The 25,761-nt window shown below is 39.0% G+C and overlaps 1 protein-coding gene across 2 annotated transcripts in view; it reads left to right on the top strand.

The window, feature by feature from the left end:
• The window catches only part of LOC136873771 (uncharacterized), a 461,175-nt gene that overhangs the window by 403,449 nt on the left and 31,965 nt on the right, over positions 1-25,761 (top strand). For both annotated transcript variants that reach the window (XM_068227563.1, XM_068227564.1), the window contains 3 exons: positions 1,012-1,195; positions 4,114-4,419; positions 5,011-5,252. In XM_068227563.1, coding sequence (XP_068083664.1) covers positions 1,012-1,195; positions 4,114-4,419; positions 5,011-5,252 — 732 coding nt within the window. The remainder of the gene's footprint in view (positions 1-1,011; positions 1,196-4,113; positions 4,420-5,010; positions 5,253-25,761) is intronic.

Raw genomic sequence — 25,761 nt, 5'->3', positions numbered from 1 at the left:
AATATTTGCCCCAGGCTGGTCTTCTTGAACCTGGGACCAGTACACTGTCCATTTAGCCAAGAAGCTAGATAATAAAAGTGATTAATATATTATTATTATTATTATTATTATTATTATTATTATTATTATTATTATTATTATTATTATTATTATTATTATTATTATTACCGAGCAGGGTGACCGTGCATGTTAATGTGTTATGGCTATGGGTCCAAGCCCTGCATTTGGGAGACAAGTCAGTTCAAACCCCACCATCGGTTGTCCTGAGAATGGTTTTCTAGTTGTCTTTAGGTTGCTCTATGGCATTGTGTGCTCACCAGCCGCTAGATGGCACCGTTGTCTAGGTCTGTGGTAGGCTTGAGCGTTATCAGATCAGTACAGCTTATGCTGTTGCGACGTAAAGATTGCCGCGCCACTCTCTGTTTGCACCGAGGAAGAACAGTGATCTGTAATCCTTTTCTTTTTTGTGATCTGAGGGTATACCAGGAGTGGAAATTCATAGAACAGTCACTTATCTGTTATTCAGGATCATATCACACACTTGTTCAATATTGGCATCAGCTACGGCTGCAGATGGACGCCCGGATCTTTCCTCATCCTTCACGCTTGTGCAACCCCTTTTGAACTGTTCAATCCACTGGTAAACACTTCACTATGGCATTGTCTCCGTATTGTGTTGAAAGTCTTCTATGAATTTCCGCTCCCGGTACTCCTTCAGACCACAAAAAGCGGATTACGGAATGCTGTTCTTTCTTGGGGCAAACAGAGTGTGGTGTGAACATCTTTACATCACAACATTGCAAGCTGTACTGATCTGATAACGCTGAAACTTACCACAGACGAAGATAACGGTGCCATCTAGCGGCTGGTGAGTACATAATGCCATAGAGCCAACCTAAAGACAATTAGAGCAAAATTGAAGATAGTTACTGATTTGCCTACATACATTATTGTAGTAGTAGTCCTTGCCTATAGAGGGCCCTTTATGAGTTCATCTTGTTCTCTTTTCAGTGTCTAGAGCTCATCAGCTGTCCCAACGAGTTGTGCAATTCATCTTCAGGTCACGTGCAAACCAAAGACTTCAACATAACTCTCCAAGGCCTTAAACCTCATGCTCAATACTTAGTGACGGTGGCCCCATACGGTGACACTATTGGACCATCTACTGACTTACTAGCCATCACGCTGCCTGCAGGTAAAAACTTCAAGCCACGGTTGCAGATATTTTAGCATATAATATGTCATATGAGAGTTGGGATTAAAAATAAGTGATGTGCAGAATTGTGTTTTCAAAGATTTTTTTTTTAGATAGAATACACGTCTTAATTATCTGAACTGTATATGGACCAGTGAGGGTTACAAGAGTATGATAGTTTTAAAATCTGAACAATTTCTAGACGACATATGCGATGACAATGTTCAGTACCTAATTTTAAAAAGGATGGACGATTGTACTGTACCTTGTAATAGCTGTTTAACCTCAGTATGATGTTGCTGGATGATGCATCTTGAGGTTCTAAAACCGCCATGCTGTGTGGCTAACAGTTAACATAGCTCTGGACTCCAGCATGATAGCATGTTGTGGGAGGTGTCATTTGATCTGCCTTTGTCATTTCTACAAGAGTACAGCAAAAAAAGTAATGGAATAGTCAACATTTGAGAAATTATGGTTCAAAGAAGAGGAAAAATGTCTTTCTTTCACAAAATCTCGTGACATGTGGACACTAAATGGCGTCAAAGTAATCAAGAAGGAATTTGACACGATAGAGCAGCTTCTCAGAATTCCAAATAATCCAGAATCACCAAAATTGAGCGTCAAAGGCTTATCGGGAACATCTTAAATTCAACGTGGCTGAGCATCATGTGGTAAGTTCCTTGCTACTGAAGCCTTGGGTGAGCACATCTACTGTTCTAAATTTGTTTAGAATACGTCCATCATATATACATCTTCATTATAGACCGTTATGCCTTTCAGCATTTAGTCTGCAAGCCTCTGTGAATTAACTATACACCTCCACAATCTTCTATTTCCAACTAGCTTTCTGGCTCCATTTAGTTCCATACTTCCTGTCTTTAAATCATTAGAAACGGAGTCTAACCATTGCCACCTTGGGCTCCTTCTACCAGTCCATTATTCTCGTAGGTAACCTATCCTCCTCCATGCACCTCACACGACCCCTCCACCAAAGCCAGTTTATGCTTACACTTCCATCTATCAAGTTTATTCCTAACTTAGCCTTCATCTCCTTGTTCCAAGTACCCTCTTGCCATTGTTCCCATCTATTTGTACCAGCGATCATTCTCGCTACTTTTGTATTCTTACTTCTAACTTATGAATACGATATCCTGAATCCACCCAACTTTCATTCCTGTAAAGTGAAGTTGGTCTGAAAACAGACCAGTGTAAATATAGTTTTGTCCGGGAACTGAATTCTTTCTTACAGAATACTATTTATTGCAACTGTAAGCTAAATGCATTAACTTAGCTGCACCTTGTTTCAATCAGTCTCCTTGACTTTATTATCAGCCTGGGAGAATGCACATCCTAGATACCTGAAATTATCTACCTGTTTCTTAGGTTTCTTCCCTACTGACATCAATTTAATCTTAGAAATGTTGAATTTTTTTTTGTATCATGAATAAAATTTTAAACCCAGACTGACTAGATTCTTTATTTCAACAATACCCATCATGCCATATATATTCTACATTGATAGCTATGTGACCCAGAGAGCGAGATCAATATTACATAATTCCAATGTAAATGGTCCGTTGTTGGAAATCATAAATTTTCCAGCTAATTCATTCTTGGTTGCCAGCGTTTCTCCCCAGTCTGCCAATTTGAGCTCATCAGTTGGTAACTAGCATACCTACCAAAACGAATGGCTAGAGCTTATAGTGGAGGCTGCTACGTAGTCTATTTGGAGCCACAGGCAGAGCCAGTGTGCTATGAGAGACTTGGTCTCTTCCACAAAAATTGATGCCTGCAAAAGTTAAACCTACATTTGTACCATGCAGAGTCATGAGAGCTTCGAAAGGTGCACTGGGGTCTCTTTGTCATCACTAGGTTGATCAGTATACATATTCATCATTTTCCACCACTGGGACACTAGATGTGCTCGTCTGAGTCTCCAGTAGCATGGAACTCGCCTCATGACGCTCAGCCACCTTAACTTTGAGATGTTCCTGACAAGCCTTTTGATGCTTGACATTACTGATTCTGAATATTTTGGAATCCTGACAAACCCTTGTATCCTCTCAAATGTTTCTTGATAATTTTGAAGCCATTTGTTGTCCATTCTGTCCTAACAATTTATGAAGGAAAGACTTTTGTTGTGCTTCATCACATTTTAAAAGTTCCTCAAAAGATCTCTATTTGATTTCTTACCATATACTTGTAAATGTCACTGAGAAAACTCAAATGACACCTTGAACAACATTCTACCAAGCCGGAGTCAGGAGCTGTTCTAACTGTTAAGCTCGCAGTGCGTTGATTTTAGTACCTCAAGATGGTGGCATTATTGCATCATCCAGTGACATCACAAAGAGATTGGACTCTTGTTGCTAGATACATGGAGAGGTTTATACTTCAAGAATGCAGTAAAAACCTGAAACAGTCAACCCTGGACAATTTCTTTTCCAGGTAGGAGCCTAGACCTTCTTCTTCTTCTTCTTCTTCTTCTTCTTCTTCTTCTTCTTCTTCTTCTTCTTCTTCTTATTATTATTATTATTATTATTATTATTATTATTATTATTATTATGCTCCTTATTATTATTATTATTATTATTATTATTATTATTATTATTATTATTATTATTATTATTATTATTATTATTATTATTATTATTATTATTATTTCCAGATATTTTAATTTGACTCCATTTAGGCTGCCTGTGCATCAATTTTGATGTTCTATTTTACTTAAACAAATATCAGAGTAGGCCTGCATTGGATGTTCTTTGGAATCAAACCCACCAACTTGGGCTCCAAAAGCCAGTGCTCTGCCGCCTGAGCTCTCAAGCTGATGAAGCTTGCAAAGGTAAACATTGTGATGCATTCTGTATAGTACTTTGCATTATAAGTTAGTATATGAAGTCTCTTGTTTGTTGTAGGCTCTCAGGTAATAGCCAGCATGGAAGACGAATCTGTGTTTGAGCAAACGAACACTAGTTTCTCTGTGAGGTGGGCAGCACCTAGGAACTGTTCCAGTCTGAATGGCTTCTTTCAAGGTTACCACTACCGCCTGAGAATCAGAGGGGAATACATGGTGCTGGCGGAGGCCAGCACAGTGCAGACTTCAGCTGAGTTCACCAACCTCACTCCGCTTACACATTACGATGTTGAGGTCTTTGTCATGACCAATGGGGGATGGGATGAGAAGTACCCTTTGATCATTCCTGCCAGCACCGGTGCTACCAGTAAGTATGACTGAGCTCCTTTTTTGGTCAACTTGTATTCTCCTCTCAGGAGAAAATGACTAAGCTGATTCCACCTAATCATGCAAAATCTCTCCTGTCATTTACCTGTTGAATCTTGCCTGAGTAATTGTTATCCTCCACTAAACTTAAAGTTGTGGACATATCACTATCAGCCAAATCCATCATTAAATGAAGTGGCCTCTATAAGTCATAGATCCAAATAGGCTTGTAACAGTCTTCTCCAAGTGGTACGGTACGGTTTTGTGCGGCAACTACTAGTATCAACCATGTGTACACGCACAGAGCATGAGTTAGTAGCTGTAAATACAGACCAAGTGAGTGGCTTCAGCTTGCATTTGGGAGATAGTGGGTTCGAATCCCACTATCAGCAGGTCTGAAGATAGTTTTTTTTTTTTTTTTTTCTTTTCTTTTTTTCGTGGTTTCCCATTTTCACACAAGCCAAATGCTGGGGATGTATCTTAATTAAGGCCACAGCCACTTCCTTCCTGCTCTTAACACTTTCCTATCCTATTGAAAAATAAAAAATAAAATAATAAAAGGAAGTAAACACAGTACATCTATCTTCTATAGCACCTGAAAGAGTTACTGAGCTCACTGTGTACAAGACAGCAAGGCGAGTGCTTGGATTGCGATGGGGTGCTCCTGCTCGAACTTATGGTACCCTGAAGGCCTTCATAGTGACATACCATGAGACACAGAAGCAGCTAAAGGCGACGACGCTCGAACTGAAGCCTATACCTTGCCCTGCCTGGCCTTATCTGTACTGTCACAGCATCTCACGACTGAGACCCGACACACAGTATACTATCACGGTGAGTTTGTCATTCATACCCATTTTATTACTGTTCTATGACAGGTCCAGCAGGGATATTCAAATCCGTACCAATATATGAGAAAGTAAATCACAATATTTCCTATTTTAGGAAAAAAATTAATGGCATGTTATGGTGGCAGCCCCAATTTATTGAAAACCATGTGTCATACCTGTCATTAATGGGTTAGATTTTGTACAATTGCATCAGTATTGCAATCTAGTGGAGATGAGTGGCAGCAGAAGGAACAAGTCCATCTCAGCTCAGCCAGTGTAATGTTAAAAGTTGACAGAGACTCAGGACATTGTAGGCCATCGCATTTTGTTTACTTTCAGTTCAGTGTTATTACATCATTCAAGGCCTGGGCTTGAATCCCCATTTTTATGATTTCTTTTTCTTCTTGTTCCTTGAGTGATCATTGCTTTTTATTTTTCTCTTAATTTTGATAGCCATCTTCCTGATCAGTAATGCCTATGCCTATATGGCATTACCATGAAGACTGATGTTGATGGACTTGGCAATTAAAACGTAATTTGTGAATATCTCCATTCTTAGAGCTCATATGGTGAAAAGTATCAAACACAAACTATTTTAAATTAAACTTCCTATCATTTTTTTTGCCACACATTTTAGATAGAATTAATATTTATGAAGATATTTAGAAGTTTGTGATAGTGTAATAATTACAAATATCTCATTTGTTATTCCTCGTACTAAAAAAAGGGCAGAAAACATAAAAGATCAGAAATGATATTTTACACAATCTTTAGTATTGACAGTTTTTGATGCAAATAATGTTAATAGAGAAACTTGACATTTCCTGTGTTGCTCCCTGTAAGATAGGTACGTCACTGCATACTAGCTGGCGATCACCTGCACTGTTAGAAATATCTAACAAATATATATTTCTCACGATAACTCACACTTTCAGTAATATATTGTTTATATGCTCACCAGACAAAAATGTATTCATCCTAGTATGCACGCACAGATGGATCATTAAGCCTGTACAGGTGCCACAGCGGAGTCACATACTCAACCGTATGCGCACTGCCCCTACGTGAGCATAAGGCTGTAGCGATCAGTGAGATATTGATGTTTCAAGCGGACAGTGTACGGCAACATGGGTAGACGTAATGATGTGACAAAGTAGCAAAAAGGCGCGATCACGTTTGGCCGTGCACGTGGCCATATGGTGCGTGAAGTTGGTGGATTTTTTGGTGTTTCGCAGCGGACTGTTCAATGTGTCTACAAGTAGTGTGGTGTAATACATGTGACCGCGAACCATGATGTCAGAGTTGTGGTCGGACAAATATCCTGACTGAGAGGCACCGGAGACACGTTCTACGGCTTGTGAATCAAAATTGCTTCCAAACCCGACAGGAATTGCTGCTGTCAGTGAATGAAGGTCCATCCCAACCTGTTAGCGAGAGAACATTGCGACAGGAACTGCATGCAAGAGGCCATTCCTCACTCAGGCACATAAAGCTGTGTGTCTTCAGAAGGCTAGAAATTATCGAATGTGGACAGTAGCTGACCGGCAGAAAGTAATGTGGTCTGATGAATCCCTTTTTTTGCCTGTATTACAATGGCGCACATCGTCGATTGCACCGAAGGCCAAATGAAGCATTTCATCCTGGATGCGTATAAGGTCAGGTTCAAGCCTGAGGTGGGTCTGTGATGCTTTGGGGGCGTTTTTCGTATCATGGATTGCGCCCGTTCACCGAGGCACCTACTCAACCTTGTGGACACACTTCCTAGCCAAATCCAGGTGTTTAACAAGTCTAGAGGTGGAGTTACATGGTATTAAATTATGCTTGTAACAATTTCTCCAGAGGTGACTCATTTTTTGTCTGGTGAGCCTTTCAGTCAACATCTGCACGATGGGTATGCTATTGATGCCCTGATTTTTCAATTTAACAACAGCAGAGTTCATCAGGCTGGATGCATGCGTGACTGGTTTAATGAACACTTCCTCACTCTATTACATCATGATTGGCCTGCAAAATCACCTGACTTGAACCCCATTGAAAATCTGTGAGACATGTTGCAACATCAGGTAAAACGCCCCAACATAAGCATCCCTGTAATTTGATGGAATTGTGCGATCAAGTCCTCAGCGAGTGGCTTAACCTGGATGCGAGGTTCCTATTCAACCTTGTGGACACACTTTCTAGCCGAATCTAGGTGGTTAACAAGTCTAGAGGCAGAGTTACACGGTATTAAATGATGCTTGTAATGATTTCTCCAGAGGTGACTAATTTTTTGTCTGGGGAGCTTATATTAGTTATGCCTTGAGCAACACATCTGTCAGCTATCCATAAAGCCCCAGTACACATCTGGAAGACATGTGTTTTTCAAAAGAGGGATTTCTTCATAGCGGCATGACGTACGAGATAAAATCTAACATGTGAGTGATCAGGCTACATTACACTATCTCAACATCTGCACGATGAGTATGCTATTGATGCCCTGATTTTTAAAGATAAAAATAGCAAAGTTCATCAGGCTGGATGCATATGTGACCGGTTTAATGAACACTTCCTCACTCTATTACATCTTGATTGGCCTGCAAAATCACCTGACTTGAACCCCATTGAACAATTATACATGGATATCTAAATTGTTTATCCACTGCACTAGGGATACTGAGACATCAGTAAAGTCTTTTCGGTCTCCACCATAAGCACGCAGAGGGCATTCGTCCATTATATGATGCATGGTCTGGACTAAAGCACCACAATCACATGATGGAGAGTCGCTGAAGCCCCGCTGGTGAAGGGAGAATGCAGATCTTCCACAATTAGTGCGAAACCTGTTTAGTGATGCCCACGTTCTTCTTGGCAAGCTGAAACCAGCTGGGGCGTGGGTTTGGATTAAAGAGGCTTGGCCACTCCGGAGCTTTACGAATCCATTGCTCTTTCCATTCCTCTTTTAAATTGAAAACAGCATCCATTAGATTCTTAGCTGTTTTCATTGGTAGCTTACGGGATTTCAGCCTTTGACTCCAGAGATCTGCAACATCTCTGTGGATAGGTAGAGTTGGATGGGACATGATCTTAACATATTCTTGAACAAGGGCTCTTGAATGTCGATGTACAACTTAACACCACCATGCGTATCATCTCTGGTACTTTGAAGCTTACTGCAATGCACTGGCTGCCCGTCCTGTTCCACATTGCAATGTGCGATGTCCAATAGGTAATTATACACATTCTTCTTTCGATAACATATAGTTTTCATCCTTAGGTCTGATTATTGTTGTTGTTATTATTATTATTATTGTTATTATTATTATTGTTATTATTATTATTATTATTATTATTATTATTATTATTATTATTATTATTATTATTATTATTATTATTATTATTATTCGACCCCCTCTATGGTTGAGGCTCCTAGAAGACATAATTTCACCCTGGAACCCAGGTTTCCAGTCTGAAATGTGAAATTTGTTCTGGAAAAGGTGTAGGCGAGACAGGTTTTCTCTGGGAAATCAAATTTCTCCTACCATGCTCATTCCAGCATAGCTTCATAATCATTTGTCTCTCATTCATTTCACCCCAGGGACATGCGACAGTCTTCACCAGCTCACACATTTCCATACCTCGGCGCTAGCCTGACCCAGTATTAGGCTGCAAAACAGGTAGTAGTATTACATATACAGGATCTCTCATAGAAACCCAGATCGAATGCATGGTGTTTGTATTCTGTCCTACGGCAGCTGCAGAATGGGAGGTGCGTGCATATTTCTTGGCCTTGCAAGCAGCCTGCACGTGTTCGACCTGGCAAGCATGAGTCACCAGTCTGAATCTCAGCTGTTAACATGGTGAGAAAATTATCATTGCAGCACCGTATTTTCATACGTAAAAGTTATTTTAAGTACAATTCGGCTCGACGGGTATGCGATGCATTTGTTCATTATCCCCATTTTAAAATTATACATTTGTTCAGCAAATTCCTGGTGAAGTGCCACTTTTACGAGCACAGGTCCAGTAATTGTAAATAAGTTTGAAACTACTGGCTCAGTGCTCAATAAAAAACATGCACACATCATATTACCATATTATGCAATATTGATACAAAATAACTCAATGGCCAGTCATTTGTCTCTGTCAATTGAGCAATAGGCCTACCACACAGTAAATATGATTACGGCTTTCATTTTAATTGTCTTGCGCCACTAAATTCCCTGCTACCGGCGTGTCATCATTCCAAGTGACGTCGTCTTCACTGCCATCTTGTCTGCCATGCACTGCAATCGAGACCGAGAGCATTTGAGGTCCCGTCTTTTAAAAATAGTTTTGTTCCTGAGTATAGAGTCCAAACTGTGTGAATCTATTCCGAAATGGTTTCTGGTGATTGTCTCTGATATTCTCAGCTGGTGTATGTGTAGCAGAAGCCACTCCTTCTGAATAAAGCCATGTTGTTGAAAGCATGCCAAACCACCAGCTGATAACCAGCATATGTTACAAGTTGTTTTTCTGAATGCAGTACATAGTGACTGGAAGTATTCTTTTGATAACTGCAGCTGTTGAAAGCCAGACCCTTTTCATGCTTGTTCTCTACATTTATCATGACGGGATTTACCTAAACAGCTGTAAATGAGATAAGAGAGACCAATAACTTTCGGTCATAGCATTGACCAAAAGTATAGAACCTTTTTAAGCATTTTTTTAACGGAATTTGAATTACATTTTCCAAAAAAACTTGCAGTAATTAATGAATCTTCAAAAAAGCCATGGATCACGAAGGGTATACGGATCTCAAGTCAAAAATGTAAATTACTAAGTTGATTAGCACAGCAGAGTTGTGACCAGGTTTTTTGTAAGTATGTTAAAAACTACAAATCAGTCTATCGAAGAGTTCTTAGGATGGCTAAGATAATGCACAATAACAAGGAAGTTAAAGAGTCGTGCAATAAATCACGAACCATATGGAAGGTAATCAAGGGAGAAACCAACAGACATGCAGTTGGAAATAAAGTTGCTGCCATAAAAATGATAAGGGAATACAAATGAATGACCCTCATCATTTGGCTAATTATATAAATGATTTCTTTCTATCCCTACCATACAAACTTGAAAATGCAAATAAATCAGATGTATTACCAGAACTCCCAACCTTTGTGCAAAACTCTATGCAGTTAACTCCAGTAACAGAACTGGAAGTTTTTAAAATCATACAATCTTTGAAGAACAAAACTTCCACAGGTATAGATGAAGTTCCCACAAAACTCATTAAAAAATGTGCTCCCTATCTGGTACAGCCTTTAACTTATCTCATCAATGAATCATTTTCTAGTGGTCAGTTTCCTAATCTCCTAAAAATAGCTAAAGTTATCCCAGTCTTTAAAAGTGGAAACTTACACGATTTACATAACTACAGACCAATATCAATACTTACTGTTATTTCAAAAATATTTGAATGCGCTATGAAAGATCGGCTTACTAAATTTTTAATCAAATATAACTTGTTAAATAATGCACAACATGGGTTCAGAGCTGGCAGAAGTACATTGTCTGCTTTATCACATTTTACACAGTTGGTCGTAAATGCTCTTGACAATGATGAAACTGTGATAGGACTATTTCTTGACTTTTCAAAGGCATTTGATACTGTTGATCATGAAATATTGTTGCACAAATTATATCAGATTGGAGTTAGAGGAATTGTTAATGACTGGTTTAGATCATACCTGATTAAACGATCCCAGTTTGTTGAAATTACACATTGTAACACTAAAGGGCATAATGAGACATATCACTCTCAGGTAAAAAGCATAGACTTAGGTATTCCGCAGGGTAGTATTTTGGGGCCTGTTCTTTTCTTGATCTATGTGAATGACCTTCCTCACAATAATCAAGTAGAAACAGCAGTTCTGTATGCTGATGATACAAACATAATTATTAATAATCCTGACCCTACGTCTATAGAAACTACAGCAAATACAGTCCTGTCTAGGTTAGAATCATGGTTCAGGAAAAACAAATTAACATTGAACTTTAAAAAGACCCAATACATGGAATTCAAGGCATCTAACTACCATGACAAAACTGCAAAAAAACACAACCTTATATTAAATGCAAATGCAATTGAAAATACGTTGACCACAAAATTTTTAGGTGTCCATATAGATGAAAAATTAAGATGGGATTGTCATATTAAAAAAATAGGGAAGTCTCTGAGTTCTGTTTGTTTTGCCTTAAGGATTTTGTCTAATAGTTGTAGTGAAGAATATGTTAGAATGGCATATTTTGGATATTTCCATTCAGTCATCACTTATGCTATTGGTCTCTGGGGCTGTTACAAATCAAATCTTGATGTTATTTTTCGAATACAGAAACGAGCTATCAGAATTATATTGAGACGTAACAGGTTAGATCATTGCAGACCATTATTTAAGAGACTAAGGATACTCCCAGTACCAAGTATATACATCATGCAATGCATTCTACACGTGAAAAAAAATATTGATCACTTCAAAAAGAATTTTGACAATCACAATTACCAGACGCGAACAAGAAATAATATTTTTATCGAACACAAGAGTAAAACCATTGCCTTGAGACATGTAGACTCTGTTGGAATCAGATTGTATAATAAGCTTCCAAATACGATTAAAGATTAGTCCCGTCAGTTCATTTACCACAGCTTTAAAAAATCTCCTGCTGAGTAGCTGCTTCTACAGTACAGAAGAATACATGATGAAGTGCTGGTAATGATGCTACTACTTATTAACTTGTAATCTAGTATATAGCCTTAAAAATATGTTAATGTCACATTGACTATGTTCACATTATTAACACCACACCAATATATTTTTATTTTGTCTTGTAAATATTGGTTATATTTAAAAAAATTAAGATGTGCTGTCCTAACATTGAGGTATGTGGTGTTTCTGTTCTTCTTCTTTTTCAAAATGTTCATTGTTGTGCATATATTATTGTTAGTATTAGGAAATCACTTGACAACTCCTATACTGTTGGCATATTTCAAAATATGTAATTGTACAGTCTATGGAAGCTAAATAAATGAATGAATGAATGACCACATTGTTTCGGTTAGGTATGGTATCGCCCGGATAGTGCCAAAAGTTCCATGATGGAAAGAATAAAAATAACTAACAGGAAAGTTTGCCACATTTATTGGAGATCTACAGGTGTGGTGGTAATGTGTTTTATTATCATAATATTTCATTTCATACATTCGTTGTCTCCCATTTTTTATTAACGCATACCCTAGTATATTTTGTTTGGCGTCTCCGAAAATCGTTGAAAGTAAGTGGGGACATAAAAAAATCAATATTATTATTATTTGTTAGGTACATTGGTGAGTAAAACAATTGTGATTGGATTGTTTTTATCACATTTTAATCCTACTTCTCTCCCTAAAAAACCTTTATTGGCCCGAGTTACAAGATATTAAATGATCGCTTTGTTAATTATCTCGCCTGCCTGCATTAATAGGCTTAGCAGCAACCATGAATATTTCTTAACTGAAGTAAACTAGTTTTCTCATCCTGAGGTGGTTACAGCTCTTTTTTAGACAGCCCCCCAGTGGAAGGGAGTTGCATGTACGATTTTTAGCGCAAATCAACCTTCCTGCCATTTGTAAATCTCTGGCAATACAGTACCAGATTTCGAACTCGGGCTCCCGAGAATGGCAATTAATTGTGTTAACCATTACGCTGGCAGACATTCTTAACTACAAAACACAGACATATATACATGACTGATGTGTGCTTGCAATACGCAGGTCGGACACAAAACTATTCACCTATTTGTGCAACGTCATCAGAGCTGCAGTAGGCCTACGTTATGGAGGTGGACATTTCTTAACTATGAAACACAGATGTACCACATGACTTCGATGCATGTTTTCATTCACAACTAAGTACTTTTATTTTCCACCTTGTCAATACATTAGTTGCTAAACGCAACTTATTGGTTAAAAGTCGTACATGTTTCGTATATTATTAACATCTTCAACCACATAACACTGTTCAGATGAAAAATTCATAAATTGACAAAGTATCAATGCTTTGAGAGAAAGTATCCTTAAAAATAGCATAAGAAGATTAAATGACAACATTAAAAACAAAATACTCATGAAAAAACATATAAATTATTTTTACAATTGAAAGCGGTTGTCAAGGAAACATAGAAAATATGTCCTGATGGATACTTTTTTCTTAAAAATTTCATGTTAAAGATTAATAAAATGAAGCCAATTTGTAAATTAAAAATTATACATTTATTTAGTAATTGTCAAAATGAAGAAATTTAGATTTCATAATGTGGCTCTTATTACTATTGGAGATGAAAATATCACAAATTCCTAGTTGTCAATTCTTTTTAAACCTGCTTTCCTCTGGAACAGTATCTCTTGTCTTTTTTATGGTCTTGTATCTGGTGTAGTAGTGATGTGTTCTTTCTTGTTCACGTACTTGAGGAGGTGGAGGAGCAGGGGATATTGGTGTGTCATTAACTTCCTTGTTGTTACCTTCTGCTTCAAAGGGGGAGGAACACATTTTAGGGCTATCTGGAGGTGGAGAGATTCCAATTCCTTTTTTTTTTTTTGTAATCTTTTTCAAGCATTTTCAAATACACCAAAATTTGATCATATAACAGGTTCTTATACTCTATAGCCTCATTAAGGTTATCATTTTTCTTTACAAGTTGGTCTAGAGGAATGTACAGATCTTCTTCATATGTGTTCATTAAGCTGCCCTTTTAAATTTTTTTTAATGATGGTGAGGTCTTGTTCTATGTTGGTAAATTTATGACATGTGATAGTCATGCGCATTCCCATAGTGGCGAATCTTCTATGTTTTTCAGCATTCACATGTTCTAAATATCTTACTTTAAAATTGCGGCCGGATTGTCCTATGTATGTATTCTTTCACTCAAAGCATGTAAGTTTATATATTCCTGAATCAAATAATGTATCTTTTTCAGAGAGATTTACTGTATCATGGTTGAAAATACTCTGTTTCATGTTGTTATTGGTGGAAAATGCGATTTTGAAATTTTTTATCTTAAATAAATTTGTTATTACATGTATGTTTGGATTATTATATGTGAATTTGATGTATTTCTCAGTTTTACTAGGTTCAATTGCTAATTTAGATTGTCACTTCTCCGAAAATTTATTAATTATTTTATCCATCATGTTATTGTTGAAACCATTCAATAGGGCTTGTTGTCAGATAAACAATAGTTCTTTATTCCTGATTTGGACTGTACCGGGCGGTACACCTCCACACCGTTTATTTAAAAGTTGCGCCAGTTGAAACTCCTCTTCTGGAGGAAGTCTGAACTTTATCTACGGTCTTAATTTCCAAATTTCTCAGAAGATGTCACTACCTGGAAATTTTTGAGTTTGTGAACTGTGTCATTTTCGACGTACTTTTGTCTTGCTTGTATTAAGAAGTGTGAACTTTCTCTTCTAGAGGACACTACGGAAGATCAACAATAGTGCACCCTAGTGCGGAGTCAAAGAACTATTTTGTTGGAGAAAATTTAATTTCAGGAGTTTGTTCTTTGTTAAATTTCTTTCTGTCATTGTTTAAGTTGGCAATATTTACCCCTTTCTTCCCCTTGTTTTGAATGTATCCAATCACGAATTTTTTCAATTAATTTCTGACCAATCTGGTGTATCTTTCCCCAACTTGAATCTGTTGCGGGGTCCTACCCAATAAAATCTTTGTGGGAGGGTGTTTTCTTTCCCCTAACGCCTAGAACTTTCTGCGAGAGTATTTAAACTGCTGATTTTAGGGTCTCCGGGCCACTTCTGTTCCATCTTTCAGTGTATTAAGTACATAGCAGGAGGCGGGAAGCGCCTCTTTCCTCGGCAGCGGTCAACAATAAGGTAACGGCCGATTAATAAATTTTTTCTTTGCCAGCTCAGCAGTTTAACTTTCGGGGCAGGTTCTAAGCGTTCCCCTATGTAACCTTTTCCTAAAATGTAACTTCTCTTTTCTTCTATTCTCTTGTAAAGCGACATACTGGGATAGAGAGTGTTAACCCTCTCGAGCTCCCACTCACATTGTTTGAGGTGAACTTATTTTTCGCAACCTATTCTTCAGTAATGTAAGTTAGTAGTTTCTTAAGTCACCTCTGTAGTATGGGATTAGCCCTTGCATCAGTGGCCTTAGAGCCAAAATAGGTCTTAAAGACAAAGTGTATTAGGAGTGCAAGTTCGCCTCCTCTCAAATTGTGATTTTAGAGGTCATGTATTAACTTTCTTGTCATTTAACAGACCTCAGTAGATTGGGTATTTTGCCCCTGTGTATATGTCCTTTGAGGACGGCTTAAAGGTGGAGTTCGGAGTGGCCTATGATAGGCTTGTATTTTAAGGGGAAGTTGCCCTTTTTGAAAATTGTGTTTCTGCCTCAAGGAGGCTTTTGGATGTAATTGGAAGCCGGTGTTTCTGGCATGTTTGGGGGTTTTCGGCCCTTTTGTTGTATGGTGTTCATTGTAAGGTTGGGCTCATGGCTCAAGAATTATGTTTCTGACTTTTTGAAGCCCCAAATGGGGTACCTATGTAAATGTATTTGTCAATCGTGTTTCGGCTACTAAGTACCTGTTCTATTTGTTGTTACCTAATTTTGAAAAGAAAATATAACCTTGTTAAATTTTAAAATTAATTTCACTTTAGTAGCTTGAGACCCCTTCACCACCCAGCACCTTCTTTCATGCATAACTACCACCAAAACACGGTAACAAGTGGTAGCAGAGCGTGGTTGAATGGGTCTCTATTTAGCCCCTTTTGACGGCTAAACTCTGTTTTGATCCGAACTCTAACCATTTTCTCAGTTGCTGGAAATTTTTTATTGAGGTTTTTCAAAAATTTTCTGTTATCATGCCCGGCCCTCGCGATGTTCTCCTCCTTAACTACTTGCGCAAAGAGGAGTTGATCTACGAATTAACTATTAGAAACGTGCAATCTGGAGGCACGGTTGCTATCGACACTAACAAGCTTAGAGACTCCCTTGATTTGCCCATTTCCATCCCCAATTTGGGAGAGAAAGAAATTGATGACTCTCTTTCCACGATCGTCGAGAACATTACTGGGCTAGCATCGGTCGTTAGTTTTTTTGATGAAAATGATCCGTCTCCTAATCAAATTAAGCGTGTGCAAGGCAGGCTATATCATTTTTCAAATAGAGTTAATGATCTGTTGTCTTTAAAGGTGAATGACGTTCAGAGGAAGGAAGCTAATACGCTCCTTGAAACTATTTCTGAATTGTCTAGTAAAGTCACTCAATTGTTAACTGGGGAAATTCCTCCCAAATCTGATCAACCCACCATAGTGAATGTAGGTAGCGAGGAAGAGTCTCCTAAGGGAGAAGTAAATAGGAAAACCCCCACTGCTCAAACTATCTCTGCCCCATTGGACAACGAGTCTGAACGCCGTGCATCGTTGAGTAACATCCGTTCTGAATTAACTTCTTTGCCCCTGAAACCTCTACCTACTATGTCACCCGGGTTTAGCAGCTTGCCTCATCCATTGGCAATGTTGCTAAGAGGTATCTCTAAGTTTTCTGTCAACACCACCAGTGAAGTTATTTCATTTTTAAGATTTTTAGTTGAATTTCAGGATCACGCCCTTGTGTTTTCTCTTTCCCCTTGTCAAATTTTACAAATAATCTATCCTTATGCTATTGGTGTTCTCTCAGATAAAATAGTAAGAGCTATTGCTGAACAGTCATCTATTGAAGATTTTCACGCACACTTGCTTGCAAATTTCATTCCTGCCCGCGCGAGGTCATCTCTGATTCAGAAATACTATTATCGGGTACAGCGCTTGGATGAAAACTTGGCTGATTTCATACAGGACATTAAGTTTTATACTAGGGTGTTTGCCCTTCATTTTCCTGAAGATCAGATTGTGCAGGCTATTGTAGAGGGAATTTCACCTCCCTATAGGTCATATTTGTGTTTCGCGGCGTGCCCGCAAAACTTCTCGGAACTTGAAGCGTTGGCCGTCTCGGCGGAAGGAGTTAGATACGCCGATTCTTTGCGTGTCGCGAAAGAACCCCCGCCTTCCTTTAGTAACACTCGGCCTCCACCTCGCCGACCAGTCAATCCCCGTAAATGTTATGCGTGCGGGGCGCCTGACCATCTGCGCAATAAGTGTCCTCTGATCAAGTCTAGTAGGGCAAATAATGGAGCTGGTTCATCACAAGGCTGTTTTAAATGTGGGGCTTTCTCACATATCGCCAAGAATTGTCCCAATTCGAATAGCACCCCCTCCTGCTCAACTTCTGGGGTAACTTCCAACAACAATCAAAAGTGACTAGTGGCTTCGGCTGAGTCAACTAATTCATCTTCCCGAGGCTCAGCCCCTGGTAAGCAGATCGAAAATCCTGGGAACGTTCAGTCTGCTAATCTGTCCTTTGAATGCCCCAAAGAGTGTCTTAAGATTGCGGCGGATACCCCCGCACCTGTTCCTTTCCTTAAGATTGAGGTAAATAACGAACCTATAACAGCTCTATTAGATTCAGGCAGTGTTTGTTCCATTATTTCGGCTGAATGGTACTCGAAATTGAAGTCTGTTTGTAACCTACCTGTCTATGACTCTTCTCCTGTGAAATGTGTTTCAGCTAATACATCTCCATTAGAAATTCTAGGTTCCTTACTGGTCAAAATTCGTATTTTTAAATTTACATGGAAAATTAAATTGTTTGTGGCCAAGCAATTGTCTTGCCCCATTATATTGGGAGCTGACTTTATTTCTCATACTGGTCTTGTGCTCGATCTCCAGTCTAGGTCGTGCACATTCAAATTTGCTTCTAGTTGTAAAATTCCACTATTAAAGTGTAATTCTGTGTCATGTTCTTCTATTTCGCCTACCCAGGATGAGATGTTGTTAGACCTTAGACATCTACCTGAGGAGCAGGCTGATAGTATTCGCAAACTGTGTCAGTCGTTTCCCGAGGTATTCTCTGATACTCTTGGCGTTACTGACCTGATCGAATACAAAATTGAGGTCACGGATTCGATTCCTGTCCGTTTTCCACCGTATAGGCTATCTCCACCTAAAATGAAGGCTCTGAAAGAAATCATCGATCAGATGTTGAAGGATGGTATTATTAGGCCCTCTAAGTCAGCGTATTCTTCGCCTATTTTTCTAGTCCCGAAACCCCAAGGGGGCTTCAGGCCTGTAATTGACTACAGGGCTCTCAATCGGAAGGTGGTGTTACAATCTGTGCCCCTTCCCGACCTTCATTCTTGCTTTTCATGGTTTCGTAAGGCCAAGTTCTTTACTATCTTGGACTTGAATCAGGCCTATAATCAAATTCCCCTTGCTGAAGAGTCTAAACACCTTACAGCGTTTGCCACGGACTGGAATTTATACGAATACAACCGCGTGCCTTTCGGGCTCCCCACGGGGGCAGCTGTGCTCACTAGGCTACTAGATAGGGTCTTCTCCGACATCAAATTCGAGTACTTATATCACTACTTGGATGATGTCGTCGTGTTTTCGGAGACCTTCGAAGAACATCTAGATCATTTGCGAGAAGTTCTGAATCGCCTTCGTAAGGCTGGGTTAACTGTCAAGTTGTCCAAGGTCGCTTTTGCTAAGCCCTCTATGTCATTCCTAGGGCATATTGTGTCACCTGACGGTGTAGCAGTCGATCATTCTAGAACACAGGCCATCCGTGATTTTAAACCCCCCAAGTACATTAAAGGTATCGCCAGGTTCATTGGTATGGTGAATTTCTTCAGAAAGTTCATTCCTAACTTTGCTAATAGAGCGGCGCCATTGAACCTTCTTCGTAGGAAAGGCATCAAATTCGAGTGGGGACCTTCTCAACAAGCCGCTTTTGAAGATCTGAAATTAGCTCTCTGTAATGCCCCTGTCCTTGCTATGCCTGATTTCTCAAAGAAATTCATCGTCCAAACGGACGCGTCGTCGTCGGCGGTAGCGGCAGTCCTTCTTCAAGAGACTGAACTAGGGAGGCGACCCATCGCCTATGCATCTAGGACTCTATCGGCTCAAGAAGCCAAGTATTCCATCTATGAGCTCGAAGGGTTGGCAGTCTTATTTGCCTTAGAAAAGTTCCGTCTCTATCTGGAACATGTCAAATTCGACTTGGAGACAGATAATCAAGCATTAAGCTGGGTCTTAGGTAGGCCGCGTCGTACTGGTCGCATAGCCCGTTGGGCCATCCGTATTTCTGCCTTCCAATTCAATGTCAGGCATATCCGAGGTACCGAAAATGTTGTCGCTGATGGACTCAGCCGTATGTTTTCAGACGACGTTGAGAACCATGAACAGGTCGACAGTCCATCACCTCCCGAGTCCATGCTATCTGAGGTTAATGCCATCCTAACAGATGTTCCCATGCTGTTTAGGGATATCGAGAAATACCAACGTGAAGATCCGACGCTGGCTCCGATAATGGAAACCCTTTCTTCTGGGGAACATGTTGTCCCTTATGTTCTGAGGAATGGAGTTCTATGTTGCCCTTCGAGGCATGATAAGATGATGAAAGTTGTTGTTCCAGCGGTTCTTGTACCTATGATCTTCAAGTATTATCATGAGACCCCATTAGGAGGGCATCTTGGTATCTTTAAAACTCGTGAAAAGATTCGTGATATGTTCATCTGGAAAGGTATGGACGGTGAAATCCGTGAATTAGTAAAGGCATGTAAATCCTGTTTGCTTAGTAAACCGACCATGTCCACTAAGGTAGGTCTTTTGTCTTCTCATCAAGCGTCGCGCCCCATAGAGCGCCTGTATATTGATTATGTGGGACCCTTCCCCCAGTCAAAGGGGAATGCCAACAAGTTCATCTTTGTATGTGTAGATGGTTTTACTAGATTTTCCTGGTTATTTCCGACTAAGCTGGCTACCGCTCAGTCCACCATTGCTTGTCTTAATACTATCTTTGCTTCTTTTGGTCCTTGTCAATACATAGTTTCCGATAATGCTAAGGCTTTTACATCTAATTTATTTCGTAAATTCTGTTTTGACTTATCCATCTCTCATGTAACTACTTCTGCTTATTACCCTCAACCATCTCTGGCTGAACGGGTTAACCGTAATCTCAGGTCCGCACTCATTGCCTATCATCATGAAGATCCTTCCAGGTGGGACACGTCCCTGCATTGGATAGCTTTTGCTTTGAATTCGGCGGTTCATGAATCTCACAAGTTCACTCCAGCTTCTTTAATGTTCAAGTTTGTTCCCAACTCACCGCTCTCTAACCTCTGGTCTCTGAATGACATTCTACCCGAGATAATAGATCCGGACAACATTAAAGATCTTTGGAAGAAGGCTAAAGCCAATCTTAAAGTGTCTCATGAAAAGGTTAGGGAAAGGTATGATCGTGGACGGAGACCAACCCCTTTGAAGGTAGGTGACCAGGTTATGGTCAAAAATTTTGTTCCCGCGGGCAAGCTTGCCCCCAGACTTCATGGGCCTTGTATCATTCTCGATTTTCTTACGCCGGTTACCTTATTGTTAAGTAATCCAGCCACCGAGAGGATATTTAGGGTTCACCTGTCCCAGGTGAAACCGGTGTAATTTTGTGTTAACTTGCTTCATATTATTTTGAAAGGATATGAAGGTTATATTTTTTTTTAAGTTTCACTTTTATGGCATTCTGCCCCTTCTATAATATTTTGGTTTTAGATGTAAGCCTTTTGTAAAACCCGCCCCGATCCGTTAAACTGCCATCCTGTTCTTGCCACGGCCATTACCACGCTCCCGTCTCCTGCTCCTCCTTACACTGTGGCTTCATAAGATTAAATGCCACGGATATCTACACGCCGCTGGCCCCTCAACCTCTCCATAATGCCTGTGCCTTCAAAAAGACGATGGTCCAACACAATTCTGCCGCCTAGCCTTAATGTTTCAGTGCCCCCTCAGCCGCGCAGCGCCGTGCAGCAACTGGGGAGGGGGATGGGCCCCCTCCTCTCCAGCGAGGACGACATGTGCACGGCGAGCCGGAGCTCTCCTCCCGGCCAAGGCTGATGTGCGGCGCACGACCTGCTTCTGGCCCGCAGCCTGTATATGTTCACCGCGGGCGCGGCGTGTTTCAACACTCTGCTCCCCTCATAGTGCGGGCGAGCGGTATCTCAGGGTACTTAAGGGGTCCGAGCGGCCTCCTTTTGGACGCAAGCTGCAACGGCCGGTCCGGCCATCCAACTTCATCAACATCAACTACATGGACAGTTACTATAAGAGATAACTACATTTGGGAATTCAACAGCAATATCTGATGGACATTGCAAATTTTTCCTTCACTTTTAAGTAGTAAAAGCTTATCTTCAGAAATTCAACTTCTATAAACCTAAAGACTTCACTTCACCTCCAACAACAAAATTTTGGAACCGAATTAAGAAATTTCTCAAATACTTCTGGAAGTTATCTTAATATCAACATCAAAACTTGGAACTTATTTTCAAACAAAAGTTTATGTTCTTCTGTGTTACCCCATGGAGGAACTTTTGGGGGGGGAGGTCTGTACCGGGCGGTACACCTCCACACCGTTTATTTAAAAGTTGCGCCAGTTGAAACTCCTCTTCTGGAGGAAGTCTGAACTTTATCTACGGTCTTAATTTCCAAATTTCTCAGAAGATGTCACTACCTGGAAATTTTTGAGTTTGTGAACTGTGTCATTTTCGACGTACTTTTGTCTTGCTTGTATTAAGAAGTGTGAACTTTCTCTTCTAGAGGACACTACGGAAGATCAACAATAGTGCACCCTAGTGCGGAGTCAAAGAACTATTTTGTTGGAGAAAATTTAATTTCAGGAGTTTGTTCTTTGTTAAATTTCTTTCTGTCATTGTTTAAGTTGGCAATATTTACCCCTTTCTTCCCCTTGTTTTGAATGTATCCAATCACGAATTTTTTCAATTAATTTCTGACCAATCTGGTGTATCTTTCCCCAACTTGAATCTGTTGCGGGGTCCTACCCAATAAAATCTTTGTGGGAGGGTGTTTTCTTTCCCCTAACGCCTAGAACTTTCTGCGAGAGTATTTAAACTGCTGATTTTAGGGTCTCCGGGCCACTTCTGTTCCATCTTTCAGTGTATTAAGTACATAGCAGGAGGCGGGAAGCGCCTCTTTCCTCGGCAGCGGTCAACAATAAGGTAACGGCCGATTAATAAATTTTTTCTTTGCCAGCTCAGCAGTTTAACTTTCGGGGCAGGTTCTAAGCGTTCCCCTATGTAACCTTTTCCTAAAATGTAACTTCTCTTTTCTTCTATTCTCTTGTAAAGCGACATACTGGGATAGAGAGTGTTAACCCTCTCGAGCTCCCACTCACATTGTTTGAGGTGAACTTATTTTTCGCAACCTATTCTTCAGTAATGTAAGTTAGTAGTTTCTTAAGTCACCTCTGTAGTATGGGATTAGCCCTTGCATCAGTGGCCTTAGAGCCAAAATAGGTCTTAAAGACAAAGTGTATTAGGAGTGCAAGTTCGCCTCCTCTCAAATTGTGATTTTAGAGGTCATGTATTAACTTTCTTGTCATTTAACAGACCTCAGTAGATTGGGTATTTTGCCCCTGTGTATATGTCCTTTGAGGACGGCTTAAAGGTGGAGTTCGGAGTGGCCTATGATAGGCTTGTATTTTAAGGGGAAGTTGCCCATTTTGAAAATTGTGTTTCTGCCTCAAGGAGGCTTTTGGATGTAATTGGAAGCCGGTGTTTCTGGCATGTTTGGGGGTTTTCGGCCCTTTTGTTGTATGGTGTTCATTGTAAGGTTGGGCTCATGGCTCAAGAATTATGTTTCTGACTTTTTGAAGCCCCAAATGGGGTACCTATGTAAATGTATTTGTCAATCGTGTTTCGGCTACTAAGTACCTGTTCTATTTGTTGTTACCTAATTTTGAAAAGAAAATATAACCTTGTTAAATTTTAAAATTAATTTCACTTTAGTAGCTTGAGACCCCTTCACCACCCAGCACCTTCTTTCATGCATAACTACCACCAAAACACGGTAACATGGACAATGGTATACTAAACGCTCTGTTAACGTAACTATAATATGCTGATCTTATTTTTTTTTTTTCTTTTGCCTCAGGGTGTAACGAGTTGTTCCTGATAGTGGCCGCTGTGAAAGTGGAATTTCTGTGTATTTTGAAAGAAAATCCTTTTTTTTTCTCATTGTGACTACGTCTAGAAAATTCAATGATCTTTCTTCTTCTTTTGAAGAGAATTGTATACTGGAATTATTCAATGTATATATATATATATATATATATACATATTTTTTTAATTCCTCCCCCTTTGAAACAGAAGGTAACAACAAGGAAGTTAATGACACACTAATATCCCCTGCTCCTCCACCTTCTCAAGTATGTGAACAATAAAGAACACATCACTCCTACACCAGACACAAGACCATAAAAAGGATGAGAGATACTGTTCCAGAGGAAAGCAGGTTTAAAAAGAATTGACAACTAGGAATTTGTGATATTATCATCTCCAATAGTAATAAGAGCCATATTATGAAACCTAGATTTCTTCATTTCAACAATTACTAAATAAATGTATAATTTATAAATTGGCTTATTTTTTAAATCTTTAACATGGAATTAAAAAAAAGAATATTCATCAGGACATATTCTCTATGGACAACCACTTTCAATTGTAAAAAGAATTTTTATATTTTCTCATGAGTATTTTGTTTTTTAATGTTGTAATTTAATCTTCTTATGCTATTTTTAAGGACACTTTCTCTCAAAGTATTGATACTTTGTCAATATATGAATTTTTCATGTAAACAGTGTTATGTGGCTGAAGATGTTAATAATATATGAAACATGTACGACTTTTAACCAATAAGTTGCCTTTAGCAGCTAATGTATTGACAAGGTGGAAAATAAAAAATACTTAGTTGTGAATCTGTTAAAGTGCGATACGGACCATGAAGTTGATTTTATGTAAGCGTGTTTTCATTGTGTGGGTCATACGGATGAAACTATTCACAAATTTGTGTGATGTCACCAGAGCTGCATAAGGCTTGTAGCCACTTCGAAGCGAAATCATTGTTCTTCTCTGACGAATTATGTGGGGGGGGGGGTCTTGTGTATGAGATTTATTTTTTTCATTTTCTTCGTCTCGAAAAGCCAAGGGGGGTCTAATGCACGAGTAAATACGGTACTGTATATACTGTCTTCTGAATAATAACTGCTCACAAACTGAGGTTTAAGTTGTCACTTTTTCTACTGTGTATTTGGTCCATTTGCACATTACCTGGAAATTCCTTAATGTGAGTCCCTTTGAGTACCTTCCTCACTCCTACCTATTTGCCATCTGGCTATATTTTGTAGAAGTCCACAAATATACTACAATAGCCTCTCCAGTATTTCCTTTCCAATAGTTTGTGAAAGTTATATTTTTGCCTTTCTGAAAGATATGAACATCAGCTTACTTCAATGACCTGTCAATCATACTATAGCTGAGGCTAACATACTACATAGCAAATAATAATACAACACAAATTTAATCCATTTGATTAACTGGCTAAAGCACATTGATTGGTTAATCATATTTTAGATTAATCTGTTAATTAGTTTGATTAATTGATTAAATTTACAGCTTTAATTATTATTATTATTATTATTATTATTATTATTATTATTATTATTATTATTATTATTATTATTATTATTATTATTATTATTATTATTATTATTATTATTATTGTTCCAAAGATATTATGGAGAGCAGAGGTGAAAGAAGGTGCTGACATGAATGGGTGGATAAACAAAATATTAATAGTTTGCCAAGTAATTAACAGTTATTTACAAAAGCATGGAAAACACATTTAGAGAGGCCTAAAATAATCAGAGAACAATTTTATAGGCTGAGCTTAAAGCTACCAATTACAAATTTTACCTGAGTACTACGGCTCCACTCAGTCACTAGTCGAGGAGACGGATCTCCCAGTTTCTTTTACACCAATAGGAAAAGCATTATTACTTTATCAATTTACAGTTAGAAATCTATTTTCGAAAATTCACACTTTCCAGGCCTGTCAAAGGCACCACCTACATTTAACAAAATTAAACAGTACTCCCCGTCTTAAATGCTCAACAGTCCAATATCTTTAACGTGAAATAAATGGAGTTAAACAGGGGTAACAAGTACCCATTCTACAGGGCCTTTAAAAAAAAAAACACATTAAATTACTGGCCCAAAAACAAAAATGGTAAGGAGGCAAACTCTTGCACTCCTAGAAATTTGCATTAAATGCATAAAACTGTATTTGGGCTGATAGTCCAACGTTACAGAGGCTCAGCCTATACTACTGAAGTGACTAGATGGAGAAAAATATTTAAGTTACAGAAATAACAAGATAGATAAGGTTACAAAATCATAGCCACCTCAAAATCAAGTTGAGAGGGAATACGAGAGGGTATCTCACTCTCTATACCCTGATTTTGGTGAAGTTCTTTCGGCTTGTTTGAAATTTACTTTTAAAGTTTGAAATTTACATTTTAGAAAATGAAGTTACATTACTAAAGATTGGAAATCTT

The sequence above is a fragment of the Anabrus simplex genome, chromosome 5 (genome assembly GCF_040414725.1).
Source record: "Anabrus simplex isolate iqAnaSimp1 chromosome 5, ASM4041472v1, whole genome shotgun sequence".
NCBI lineage: Eukaryota > Metazoa > Arthropoda > Insecta > Orthoptera > Tettigoniidae > Anabrus > Anabrus simplex.
This window is presented reverse-complemented; position numbering and strand designations above follow the sequence as displayed.